The following is a 13,899-nucleotide window of genomic DNA, read 5'->3' as shown; positions in this document are numbered from 1 at the left end:
CTGGTCTAGGGCTACCTGCACCTAGTCACCTATCTCACAGGCGTTACCTTTATGGGTGACAGGAACAACATTTGAAATTCTACCCCTAAAGTAGAAAAGCAAAGCCATGAAGCAATGCCTCTTATCTGGCAGCTATAAAAATAATCTCTCTTTGTCTACACCACATAGGCAGCTCTCGGGCCAGAGGTTCAAAAGTCAGCCCCACCCCACCTCCAAACCAAAAGCAGAAACTCACGACCAGAATTATGGCCCCAATAAATCTCCAGCCTCTCTATTGGGAGTAAATGTTGCAGCCTGGTATATTCTGCAAATATTTACTCAAACTTCCGGGTCAAGAAAGAGTAGATAGGGACAGGCTAACCTTTGCTGCTGTTTTCAGTTAGAGGCTCAAAGAGGTCAAAGGTTGCCGTGGCACCGTCTGCCATGGTGAGGTACTTGCGAAGCCCGTAAGGATGCGGTGAACTTACTCTCCCCATCTTCCCGTAGAGGGCAGTCTGGATGTGCCCACTCTTTCCCCAGATCAAAGGCGGAATGTACCTAAAGAGAAAATGGAAATGCGTGCATTGAAATAAATGCAAACGTGCGCTTTTGTTTTCAGACACATCAGATTTAATTTATTTTGCAAATACTTCTATTTTCAAAGAACAGGGAGGGGGAGTGGTGGGATTCAAATAATTTAACAACTGGTTCTCTGCCCGAATGATTTCTTCCAACAGCCAGTTTGCCAAACTGCTCAGAAAGTTAACAACCGGTTCTACCGAAGTGGTGCAAACTGGGTGAATCCCATCACTGGGAGCGGGGGGAACCCCATACATTAAAAAAAATGCTTAAAAAGTAAACAAAATATGAGGAAAAACCAAAATTCAATATATCTTTGTAATAATGAAAGGTTACAATTCCATATACGTTATCCATAAAAGCAATGTAAATAAATTCAATAAATATAGATCTTTAATTTATTAGCAGGATGTCTTGGACACAAATGTTTACCTGTGGAAAAAAACAACATAAATAAATAAATAAAGATAGATAGATCTTTTATTAGCAGACCAGCTTGGACACAAATGTTTACCTAAGTTAATGTACAATCTAGATAAGTCAAATAAATAGCAGAGGTCACCGTTAAGAGCCAAAGGGGCAACAGATGGCAAATCTGATATATCAAGTATCATTTAGTGAGCTCTGAAAAAACATTTCCCGAAGCAGCAGCCTTTTAAGAGAGCAAACAACATATATATTAGACTCATCAGGAAACTGCCGTAAAGGGTGCTAAAGCAGATGGCCTTTTAACTTAATTTTATGGTTTTAGATATACTAAAGGGGAAATAGTAAGGAAGCGGAAATGAAGATGTTACAAGTGGACGGACATGGCTTTCAACATCACCATCGTGCCAGAAAACACCTGGCTAGCATTTCCAAACTATCAAACAGGACAAGCACATTCTCTAGAGGCTGAAGCCAGGAGGCATTTGAGTCCAACATTTTGTGGTCGTAAGTCGAGGACTACCAGTAATGTTCTGTCAAATATTTAAACAGGGAACAGCTAGTCAGTATTGCTCAGGAACCTGAGTACAGCTTGTAAAGTAATTAGCATCCTCATTATGGGGAGTAAAAGCTGAAATACTTGTTACAAAAATGGCTTGAAACATTGTTATAGAAATAGGAAGCAAAGGGCTGAAGTTGTAACTTTTTGTTGCTGTTGTTGTCTATTGCCTCAAAAAGTCCTTTTTCTTCTTCCTTTCTTTCGGTATTGCACCAGTCAAAAGAAGGGCTGTGAAAATATTTAGACCCCTCACATCCTGGACATAAATTGTTTCAACTCCTACCCTCAAAACAACACTATAGAGCACTGCACACCAGAACAACTAGACAAAAGGACAGTTTTTCCCCAAATGCCATCACTCTGCTAAATAAATAATTCCCTCAACACTATCAAACTATTCACTAAGTCTGCACTACTATTAATCTTCTCATCGTTCCTATCACCCATCTACTCCCACTTATGTCTGTATGACTGTAACTTGTTGCTGTATCTTTATGATTTATATTGTTTCCTAGTATAATTTGATTGCTTATTTGTACCCTATGACAATCATTCAGTGTTGAACCTTATGATTCTTGATGAATGTATCTTTTCTTTTTACAGACACTGAGAGCATAGGCACCAAAGACAAATTCCTTGTGTGTCCAATCACACTTGTCCAAAAAATAATTCTATCTATCAATTCTATCTCCTATCTCTCTTTCTTTTGTTTCTATTTGTGCTTTAAAAAGGTAAAGGTTCCCCTCGCACATACGTGCTAGTCGTTTCCGACTCTAGGGGGCGGTGCTCATCTCTGTTTCAAAGCCGAAGAGCCAGCGCTGTCCGAAGACATCTCCGTGGTCATGTAGCTGGCATGACTCAACGCCAAAGGAGCATGGAACGCTGTTACCTTCCCACCAAAGGTGGTCCCTATCTTTTCTACTTGCATTTTTATGTGCTTTCGAAACTGCTAGGTTGGCAGAAGGTGGGACAAGTAATGGGAGCTCACCCCGTTACACGGCAGCACTAGGGATTCGAACCGCCGAGCTGCCGACCTTTCGATCGACAAGCTCAATGTCCTAGCCCCTGAGCCACCGCGTCCCTTTACATTACATTATTTATATTATATATTTACATTATTTATTTACATTACATTAACGCTTTATATTACAATAAACTTTAGCAAAATAGATGAAAGGGGAATAAAAGTGGAAACGGTTGGAATGCTCAGTTCTGAAGTGCGGGGGTAACAGAGTGGCATATATACAAAAAGGAGTGAAAAGAGCCTGCAGAGGACACCCATGAAGGAAAAGGAGGGGGGGAAAAGCAGACACTTATCCAAGGAATTTGTGATGTCATGGAACCTCTGACTGTAATAAGGCAATGGGACCACTCGGATTGTAATCCTATCCAGTTTGTTTGTAGAGGCATTCATACATCTTTCACGTTCCATGCAGTGTTTTAATCTGACTAGCAGTACATGCATGGGGGGTTATCCACAGAGTTATTAAATGCCCGTACTGGAAATTAAAGGGTGGGGTGTTGTTGTTTTTTTAGCAGTTTGGCCACCTCCCTTTCACCTCCCTAAGTTCCTTCAGAAATGAGATGTATTAAAAAGGGACAAATAGAACGCAGTTGAAATCAGGAATGTGTGTGTTTAAAACTCTGATGAAAATATTCCAAAAGTCTTGTCTTATTTGTCAATAAAACACAAAGCCAACGAGCTTCAGCGACACAATTCTTTTCTTCTTTCCACAATCCACTGGAATGTTTCTTCTGGACCTCCTATAGCTTTTGATATAAAATATTACTGTTGACTTGGGTATTGTAAATGGTGGCATTGTTTTACATTAATTCTATTTTTAGATGAGTGATGTTACTAGAAGTTCATTGCTCTGTTCCTCTGGGCTCCGTTTTATCAATCAGCTTATTTAATACATATATATACAGTAGTGGCCAAAATTGTGGAAACCTTTTGGGAAAAGTGTATTTTCTAAAACTAGCTAACAACACTATTTTTTTGGACTAGTACCATAAAATTATATATCAATGGAAAGATAATTTAATCAAGAGTGTAATGCAATAACTTTTATGAAGGATTTGCTGTTAGAGTAGCAGTTTCTAAAAAGAAAAGTTAAACACGTAGAAAAAACAAGATATAAAAAAATGATCACCGTGTCAGTTAATACTTAGTTGGGTAGCCTTTAGCATGAATTACAGCCTTACAACATCTTCCCATGGAGTGAACCAAGTCTTTTAGTTCTGCAGCTGTTCTAATGTGAAACCAAGATTGAAGGATTGCTTCTATTAACTGGGTTTTATTGCTGGGTCGCTTCTGACTAACAAGATTTTTTAGTCGGCTCCATAGATTTTCAATTGTGTGAAGGTCTGGGCTATTCCCAGGCCATTCCAGCAGTGGAATATGATTATCTTAAACTCCCCCCAAAAAATGGTGTTATTAGCCATCAAACTTCAAAAATACACTTTTCCCAAAAGGTTTCCACAATTTTGGCCACTAGTGTATATATACCAGCTGAGAACAGGACAAGTGTTGTCCCTAAAATGCAAATTACACTCGACTCAAGTTTTCCTTTTCATCTAACAGAAATGAGCCAACAGGCAAGAGGCATTTGGAATCAATTCTCCAGCACAGAACGAGAGTGAATGAGAATTAATTCACTGAAGGATGTTCCTGCCATTTGGCTTGCACACCCAGATAGGTGTCCAGCTTGTGGTGAAGGACAGGCTGCACACTAGAAAATCAGGTGCAAAAGTTAGTGGTGCCCTTGAATCTGCTACTGCTACTGGATATGTAAATGTCCTCTATGACAAAGTACTTTTTTTATCAGTTGATATGCCAATAGCGAGCCCCACCTAGAAAAGGAAGAGCCTTGGGTTACGGCTAGCACACCATGTAATCTCTCGGTTTTTATGACTGCAATGTGTTGGAGGTAAAAATACTGGGAAGCATTTGGAGTTACTTCAAACAAAAAACGTCAAGTACGGCTATTTTTGCCAGATGCACTGGCTTTCAGCCTATTTCCAATTCAAAGTGCTACGTTGAATTTAAATGAAATTCCCGCCGTATATATTTGCTGATCAAGGCATTTCTCTCCTATGTGCCATGATTATGGAATATTCTTCCAAGGGGACATAAGGTAATAAGAAAAACTTTTACTCCAAAGCACCTGACAGCAGGAAAAAAAGCAATGGATGGAAACTAATCCAATGAGAGAAGCAATCTGGAACGAAGAAGAAATTTCATGTCAGTGAGAACAATTACTGGTGCCTCCAGAAGTTGTAAATGCTCCAACACTGGAAGTTTTTAAGAAGAGATTGGATAACCATTTGTCTGAAATGGCATAGGGTTTCCTGCCTGAGCAGGGGGTTGGACTAGAAGACCTCCAAGGTCCCTTCCAACTCTTTATTCTATTCTATTCTACTAAACCAGCTGTAGTTTGCTAGTTTATCACACTAAGCTATATATCATGGTTTACAAACCGCAATGAATGGGTCCATATAGTACTACTAAGCCAAAACTAAATAATTTGCATTATGGCTTAGTCCAATGTATAAGATGACTCCTATGCTAAACTTTCATATAAAAGTATGGGTGCTCCATCACTGGAGGTTTTTAAGAAGAGATTGGACAGTCATTTGTCCAGAATGGTATAGGGTCCCCCTGTGCAAGGGGTTGGACTAGAAGACCTCCAAGGTCCCTACCAACTCCTGTTCTGTTCTGTCCAGGCTAGTGTGTAACATGTATTCTTGTCTAAATCACTAAAGGCTGGTAAAACCTATTTGTTAAATATAAACTCTTCCTTGTTACATTTACTCTCTGAAGAGTACCCATTCAATATGGAAATCTAAAACCTACCATTTTTAATAGAACACCATAAGCCACTTTTGCTACAGAGATTTAACTGAATTCATTCAGTTTACGGCACTGTTCAACTTCAGAGGGACTATGGGTGATGCACAATCAAGCTAAGGGAACAGAAAATACTGTACAATAATCATAAAAAGAATTTTAAAAAAAACCAAGAGCAATGGCAACTCTGGCTAAAACATAGCCACCAGTAACTTTACCAGAGTCTCAACCACCCTAACCAAAGACCTGGGAGAACAGCCAAATCTTTCAGGATTTCTGAAATATCATCAAGATGCATTGATATCTTGAGTACCACATGGATATCAAAAACCTCAATCCAGAAGTCTGAATGATTGTATCTAAAAATATGGTAAAAAGACTACATATTTGATCTTGCATATACTAACCGCAACTAGAACTGTATTTGTGCAACAATGGAAAAATGATGAGATCCCGGCAGAGGGGAATGTAATTAAGAAAATACTGGAATGCACAGAAATGGATAGACTGACACTTATTATTAGGATAAAGAAGAAACATTATTTGACATGGGACATATTCTATCAATGGCTAGACAACAGAAGTTAGAAAGGAGGAGATATAGAAAGAGGAAATGTTAAAGTGGAGAGTTGTTAAAGAAGATGATGTTAAGTATTATTGTTATATTATTACATTATATTATCAGTATCAATATCATGGTGATGAATACCACAACGAAGTTTTGTATTATGACTATTTAAACTGCACACTGTTTGATGAAAATTAAATGTTATATAAATAAAACAAATAAAACATAAAACAAGGAGAGAACCTCAATTCAGAAGTCTTCCAAAAACTTGGTGGCCCATGCTTGGAACCCTTTGTTTGGTACATCTCTATTATTCATGTATCTGTTAAAGTGGGGGGGGGGGACACTATCTTGCTAACCGTGTGAGGGTTATTCAAGCCTTTACCACATGGTGTTTATAGTTCCATTCCTTTACGACCCAGAATTAACTATTGTTGAATGATTTGGAGGTAACCCTGAACAAATAGCCAGATTAATGTAATAACTGAGTTGGTGGAAAGCGAATTAAATCGCATCAACTGTGCCCTGAGAATGCTATTTTTCAGGGGCCTATTTGAAAAACGTGACTGCTTCACAAGCCGATTTGATTAGAACCGAAAAGTACAGTTTGACCTACATGTGTTGTTATCCATTTGTTCGGAGATCAAGCTAGAAGAAATACGCAAAATCTCTTTAAGCTTCAATAAGATGCTTGGAATTCCCACATGAAATACGGCAATTAAAATTCCATGCATCCTGCACCCAGTTTAATAGCAGCAATTTTTTCCCCTCTCTTCCACACTTTGTATCAGATGTCATTTCTGAAGCTGCCTAAGTGGAGGTATTTTTTTAAAAAAACTGCTAGAATATTTGTTCAAGTCTTAGGTTTTTAAGTACAAACCCATTACAAGGGATCCAGCTAACTGAAAGAATTATACAACATATTGGTGGAGGGGTGGTTTTTGTTTTGTTTTTTGTTTTTTTGTTTTGCTAGTTTACAATAAAAATATTTCGCTAAATGTAAACCCAGTGGAGGGGGCTTAATTAATTACTTGCATAATGCAGATATTGTTCAGGAACTGAATTGGTTCCTTCAAAAAAAAAAAAAAAAAAGAGACACAGATATTCCAGAACTGTGGATAAGCAAATGTAACACAATATGATGTCTGTACTTGTGGGTTGGGGCAGGAAATTTGTGCTTAATGTTCTGGCAAAAGGACAGAGGCTGACTTTTACTCCTGATGTCATGAGTACTACTTGTTCAGAGGATACAGAAATAGAGAACTTAAAATGTATTGGTTCGTTTCAGGAGAAAAGGGAACCATACCAGGAAGTATTTTAGCTCTAATATATAATATACAGGTAGTTCTCGACTTACAACACTTCATTTAGTGACCGTTCGAAGTTACGGCAGCCTTGAAAAATGTGACTTATGATAGTTGCTGTGTCCCAAGGTCATGTGATCCCCTTTTGTGACCTTCTGACAAGCAAAGTCAATGGGGAAGCCAGATTCACTTAACAACCGGGTTACTAACTTATCAACTGCAGTGATTCACTTAACGGTTGTGACAAAGGTCGTAAAATGGTGCAAAACTCACTTAACAAATGTTTCACTTAACGACAGAAATGTTGGGCTCAATTGTGGCTGTAAATCAAGGACTACCTTTTCTACTAAAGGTAAACAAATTGTCACTAATTCTGCAGTTAATACAAACATAATGCAAAGAATTAAGTTAAGAACAACAACAACAACAATAATAATAATAACTGGGATATTGCAAATCCATAAAGCTGTAGAAGAAGAAAAACCAAGTTTGAATGATTATGTGAACCAAAGTACAGAAAAATTGCTGCAGGCTGGGAAAACGGAGAACATTATAAATACAACAGAAAGAAAGGCAGAATATAAGGAAAAACAGCTGGATGACAGATTAAATAGATGGAAAACCAAAGCTTTGCATGGACAGCACTTGAAAAACGTTGAAGGAAAATGTGATAATAACTTGACATGGGAATGGCTTAAGATGGGAACCATCAAGAAAGAAACGGAAAGTTTAATACTCGCTGCTCAAGAACAAGCACTACAAACTAACGCCATGAAAGTAAAGATACAAAAATCAACCGACAATCCAAACTGCCGACTTTGCAACAACCAATTTGAAACTGTTTCACATTTAATATGTGAATGCAGCAAAATCACACAAACTGATTATAAAGCTAGACACGACCGAGTTGTTAAATTAATCCACTGGTCATTATATAAAAAATACGACTTACCTGTATCCAAAAAGTCATGGGAACATAAAGTGGAAAAAGTTATAGAAAATGAGAAGGTGAAGATATTGTGGGACTTTCAAATACAGATGGCTCGTCACTTGGAACAAAACACGGTAGATATCACAGTTGTTGAAAACTGAAATGTACAATTTATTGACATCGTGGTGCCAGGAGATGCCAGAATTGAAGAAAAAGAACTGGAAAAAATCATGAAATGTCGCAACCTGGCCATTGAAACCAGTGGTGGGTTTCAAAAATTTTTACTACCAGTTCTGTGGGTGTGGCTTGGTAGGCATGGCAGAGGAAGGATACTGTAAAATCTCCATTCCCACCCCACTCCAGGGGAAGGTTACTGCAACATCCCCATTTCCTCCCGATCAGCTGAGACTCAGGAGGCAGAGAATAGATGGGGGCGGGGCCAATCAGAATTTTTACTACCGGTTCTCTGAGCTATTCAAAATTTCCGCTACCGGTTCTCCAGAACTGGTCAGAACCTGCTGAAACCCACCTCTGATCAAAACTACACAGCTATGGATGAAACATGTAACAGTGATACCCATTGTCATCAGGGCACTTGGTACCATGTCCAAGAATTTTATAAGATACATCAACAAATTGCAGCTTCCTGCAATAACACCAGCGGAACTGCAAAAAACTGCGCTACTCGGAACATCGTACATCTTAAAAAGGTTCTTGGTTGATAACTAGGATGCTGGCAGCAACCCGTATCAACCATTAGCACCAGTCAATGGTATTTGTGATGCATTTGATAATCTTAGATAGATTCAGATTTTTGAATGCTCAGTTGACTGAGTTTCATGTTTAATGAATAAATAATAATAATAATTATTATTATTTTGTGGTGCATTTTTGAATGTACAGTTGACTGAGTTCATGAATTTACTTTATGAATAAAGTAAACAACAACAACAACAACAACAACAACAATAATAATAATAATAATAATGATGATGATGATAATGATGATGATGTTTTCCCCAAAATAAGTCATCCGCTGATAATAAGCACAATCGGGCTTTTTGACGGCATGACAATAAGGCCAAGTGCTTATTTCAGGGTTCAAAAAATATAAGAAAGGGTCTTATTTTCGGGGAAACACGGTAATAATCAAAGCTGCAGGTATTTATTTTTCTATGTGTAAAATTTATCTGTTCCCCCCCCTCAAAAATGTTGAAGCTGATGAGGTATGGTGTTCTTTGGGATACTCGCAGTCATGGGATTCAAATAATTTAACAACCGGTTCTCTGCCCTAATGATTTCTTCCAACAACCAGTTCACCAAACTGCTCAGAAAGTTAACAACCGGTTCTCCCAAAGTGGTGTGAACTGGCTGAATCCCACCACTGGGTACCCGTATGCATGCACACAAAAGAGGGATAAGAAAGCATCCAACAGCTAGGAAAGAAACAGCCATTAAATCAAAATTTAAAAAAGATAATATAACAAAGTGGAATAGTCAGGAAAGGGAAGAGGTAAGGCAAATTCTGATATAGGACAAAAATCTGTAGAAGTATAATACAACATCAGAGCTAAACAGCCCCCTGTGGTCTGGTGTTCCTTGAATTCAGACACAGTAGCCAATAACAAGTTAGCATAAAATCCCAGTTTGCAAATCGGCGTCAGCCCACAGAGCCAACATTCAGCCGTTTAACTTGCTTTCCTTTTACTTCTGTACTCAGATGGGAAAGGGGAAGGGGTTATTTTCATATCTTACGGGTATTTACGGGACCGCCTGCTGTTACCCCATGCCTCCCACTGACCCGTACGCTCACACAGAGAGGGACTTTTCAGGGTGCCGTCCGCCAAACAATGTCGGCTGGCGGCCCCCAGGGGAAGATCCTTCTCTGTGGGGGCTCCTACTCTCTGGAACGAGCTTCCCCCTGGTTTACGCCAAATACCTGACCTTCGGACCTTTCGCCGCGAATTGAAAACACATCTGTTCATTCACGTGGGGCTGGCTTAAGGTTTTTCTTTTTAAATTGTCTAGATTTTTAAATTTTAAATTCTATTTATGTTTTAAATTGGGTTTTTTAGATTTTTAAAATTTTTAATTTCTCGGCCATCTGTATAATAAGTTTCTTAATTCATTTTTAATTGTATATGGTTTATGTTTTATTTTGGCTGTACACCGCCCTGAGTCCTTCGGGAGAAGGGCGGTCTAGAAACCTAATAAATAATAATAAATAATAATAATATCTGCCAACAGTTCTACATCAAGCTCAGAAGCTTGGAGGGACCGTTTCTTTCCAAAGCACTCAGATTACCATGGGCAAAGGCGGGTAATCAAACTGTAGTCTGCTGGCACATAATACAAATGAAAATCTTTTTTGATATGACTAGTAAAACTGGATAATCCAATTACTAAACTTTCTCAAGAGGAAAGAAAGCACCAGGCAGGCAGGCGTTCATTGTCTGGCAATAAGAAAGACCGGACGGTTTTACAAGCTGGCTATGTATTCATGCGGCTTTTGTTACTTGGAGCTAAAATGTAGAGCCTTCATTCTCTTGCCAGGCAAAATTAAGTGGAGTGAGTTTTAAAATGTCTGAAGAGGGCTACATCTGTTCGCCGAGGTTTAAATCTAAAACTGTGATAAATGGGAAGATATTCAGAAGGAAAAAAGCACCAACGGTTCTCCCCCGCCCCCCGCCAAAAGGACACAAGGGAATCACTGTTCAGGATATGAAAACATAAAAAATATAAATCAAAAGATATTTACACAAAACATTGTTAACAGTTGCATCTGAAAAGTCCCTGAACACTTTTAAATAATTGGTGAGTCTTTGTTTTTAATTAATTACCTTTTTTTCTTACAACTGCCGTAATGGCATTCACAGCATAAGCACCTTTGAGTAACTTTCCTAAGTAAAGCACTGCAAAATACTCCAAATATGCACTATAAATGAACATTATCGTAAGGTTAAGACTAAAATGAGCCCTTGGAAGATGTTACAGAATCCATTATAAAAACCACTATCAAACAACAATAACTATTATTTGCAACCATAACCTATATCACACCTATCCCCTTCCCCAAATAGTTGAAGGGCAAAATCGAAAATTGACAGGTGTTACTGATGTATTCAGAAACACAGGAGGGTTGAATACAAAAGAAAAGCCAGGCTTGGAAACTAACTACATCAAGAGTCTGAGATGGCACAAGATTTCCTGAGGCAAATGGGTACCGCTCCTTCAACTATCCAAAACAATATAATTAGACTAGACGATTTAGTCTCTACCTGAATTTCAACTTCAGGTATAATAGGTCTCTTAGAAGTGCTCCCCTCCCCCAACCCAAGAAGTGGTTTCCGCAGCTTCTCCGATTCAACCATACTTTGACCCTGGCTGAATTGATGGTTTTGGATGTACAGAGGCAGGCTTGCTCTCCCTCCAGGATATAGAGACGTTTGTAAAGTGGGCGTTTTTAATTAAGCCAAGCAAATTTTATTTACTGTAGGAAGAGGTTCACAAGGCAAGGCTTTTATGACGTAAAGGAAGCGTCTAACTTGATGAAGTGGCTTCCAATTTTGTACACAGCTTCCTCTTACCTTGTTAACATTCAATCAAAATAGCCAAATCATTCCGTATACCGGTGGACTACTCACTCTTTGGTTAGGAGAGGGCACGATTTTATTAGGAAGCGGGCTAATGGTGTATCTTGGTATATGAGCTCAGGAGGAGCAGTTGGGCTCTTCAGATTCAGGCAACGGACAATAATGTAAAGAACAGCGGCGACAGCAGCCAATTTAACCCCATCAAACACTGCCGGCAGCTCAGGGGTTTCTATTAAGGAACTCATCTTGCTATCTGAAAAAGAAAGAAAGAAAAAACCTTTTGGAAATAGAATAGAATAGATAGAATAGAATTTTCTATTGGCCGAGTGTGATTGGACACACAAGGAATTTGTCTTGGTGCATATGCTCTCAGTGTACATAAAAGAAAAAATACCTTCATCAAGGTACAACATTTACAACACAAATGATGGTCATAGAGTACAATTTAACACTTAATGATACAACACTTAATGATAAGCATAGGGTACAAATAAGCAATCAGGAACAATCAATATCAATATAAATCATAAGGATTACCAGCAACAAAATTACACAAGAAAACAGATAACCTGAACATATAAACAGATATGTGACAGTGAGTTCTTTCATGCCTTAAGCATGAAAGCTGGCTGGGAGACTTTAGGCCTGTCACTTTCTCTTTCAGCCTAGCCCCACTCCACAGGGCTTTTATTATGAGGAAAATAGGAAGAGGAAGGAGTATCAGGTATGTTCTCCACTTTGAGATATTTTTAAAAAAAATAAAGTGTGGGATAAAAATAAATGAATACATTTTACTGCCACATTTTCAAAGGACAAAGTTTGTTCAATCTGACCGTACTACTCAAAATCCCACATTTCATTCTAGAGTAAGAATGGGCAAGGTTTTGATTCCAAGAAAAATATTTGCTCCACTTGAAAATCATTATATGCTTCCTTAATGTATTTCAGTCACTTATCTATGTACCAAGAAAAGAAACCTTATCTCAAAGACAAATCAATTACTTGTCGTAAGATAAGTCCGGTTGAAAAGTTTAATGGACTTGTTAGATGACCTTGAAGGAGCATGGGAAAAGAGATGCTGCCTAGGAAACAATCAGACAAGAGAGGGTGGAGCCCCCAGTGGCTTATGGGTCTGACCAAAATAGGAAGGACCCGCCCTAACCGATCAAGTAGCTGAAAGAGCTGGCAGGAAATCTGTGGCGTCAGACTCACAAGCTCTATTAATGTAGTCTTACAATAAAACATAATTTAGTTCATTCAGTTTTTATTTCCTCTCTGGTTTAGCTCGGAGGGTTGACATCAATTTTGCAAGTACAAACTGTCAGTCCTGGAAACCATCTTTTACTTTGGATCTTCAGGGCTGCCACATTTAGTGCTGTGGGAAACTGGGAGGGGGGATTGCATGGAGCTGGAGAGATATCTAGCCATAACAACATTCTTTTCTTTGAGAGTCAAGGACATCCTGCCGTGCATCTGGAGTGGAGTGACTGGGAGGCATCTCCAGTTGGGAAGGGTGCATTGATTGGACCAGGTGATGGACATGTGGGTGCTGGGGCAGGGATTTGCAATTTCTTTTGGGTGGGGGAAACCTGGAAGCTTTCAGATTCGGGTTTTCCCAGATAAATTGAAACTTTGAGGAACTTCTAGCCTCAGAGTTTTCTTTTGTTGGGGGTGTTATTTGGAACCCTGACACAAACTTCCCACTACGATTTTTAACAGCTGGATTAGGGGTGCTATTCAGCAGGTTCTGACAGGTTCTGGAGAACCGGTAGCGGAAATTTTGAATAGTATGGAGAACCGGCAAATACCACCTCTAGCTGGCCCCAAAGTGGGGTGGGAATGGGGATTTTGCAGTATCCTTCCCCTGGAGTGAGGTGGGAATGGAGATTTTGCAGTATCCTTCCCTTGCCACGCCCACCAAGCCACACCTACCAAGCCACACCACGCCCACCAAGCCACACCCCCAGAACTATTTAAAAAAATTTGAATTCCACCACTGAGCTGGATCCATTAGGGTCCTCCCTGTTTCTTTCTCTGACTCTTAAGCCATTGGGGGCTCCTGCCTCTCTTACCTGTTTTTTATGCAGTATCTCTTCCCCTCATTCCCCAA

The 13,899-nt window shown here is 39.1% G+C and overlaps 1 protein-coding gene across 1 annotated transcript in view; it reads right to left on the bottom strand.

Moving 5' to 3' along the window:
* ABHD2 (abhydrolase domain containing 2, acylglycerol lipase) overlaps positions 1–13,899 on the bottom strand; it is a 38,888-nt gene that overhangs the window by 12,673 nt on the left and 12,316 nt on the right. The window contains exons 3-4 of the mRNA XM_058156020.1: positions 11,841–12,042; positions 362–537 (exon numbers count right to left, since the gene is read on the bottom strand). Of these exons, the coding sequence (XP_058012003.1) occupies positions 362–537; positions 11,841–12,034 (370 nt within the window). The 5' untranslated portion in view covers positions 12,035–12,042. The remainder of the gene's footprint in view (positions 1–361; positions 538–11,840; positions 12,043–13,899) is intronic.

The sequence above is a fragment of the Ahaetulla prasina genome, chromosome 13 (assembly GCF_028640845.1).
Source record: "Ahaetulla prasina isolate Xishuangbanna chromosome 13, ASM2864084v1, whole genome shotgun sequence".
Taxonomy (NCBI): domain Eukaryota; kingdom Metazoa; phylum Chordata; class Lepidosauria; order Squamata; family Colubridae; genus Ahaetulla; species Ahaetulla prasina.
The sequence above is the reverse complement of the archived record's forward strand: the minus strand, read 5'-3'. Positions and strand labels throughout refer to the sequence as shown.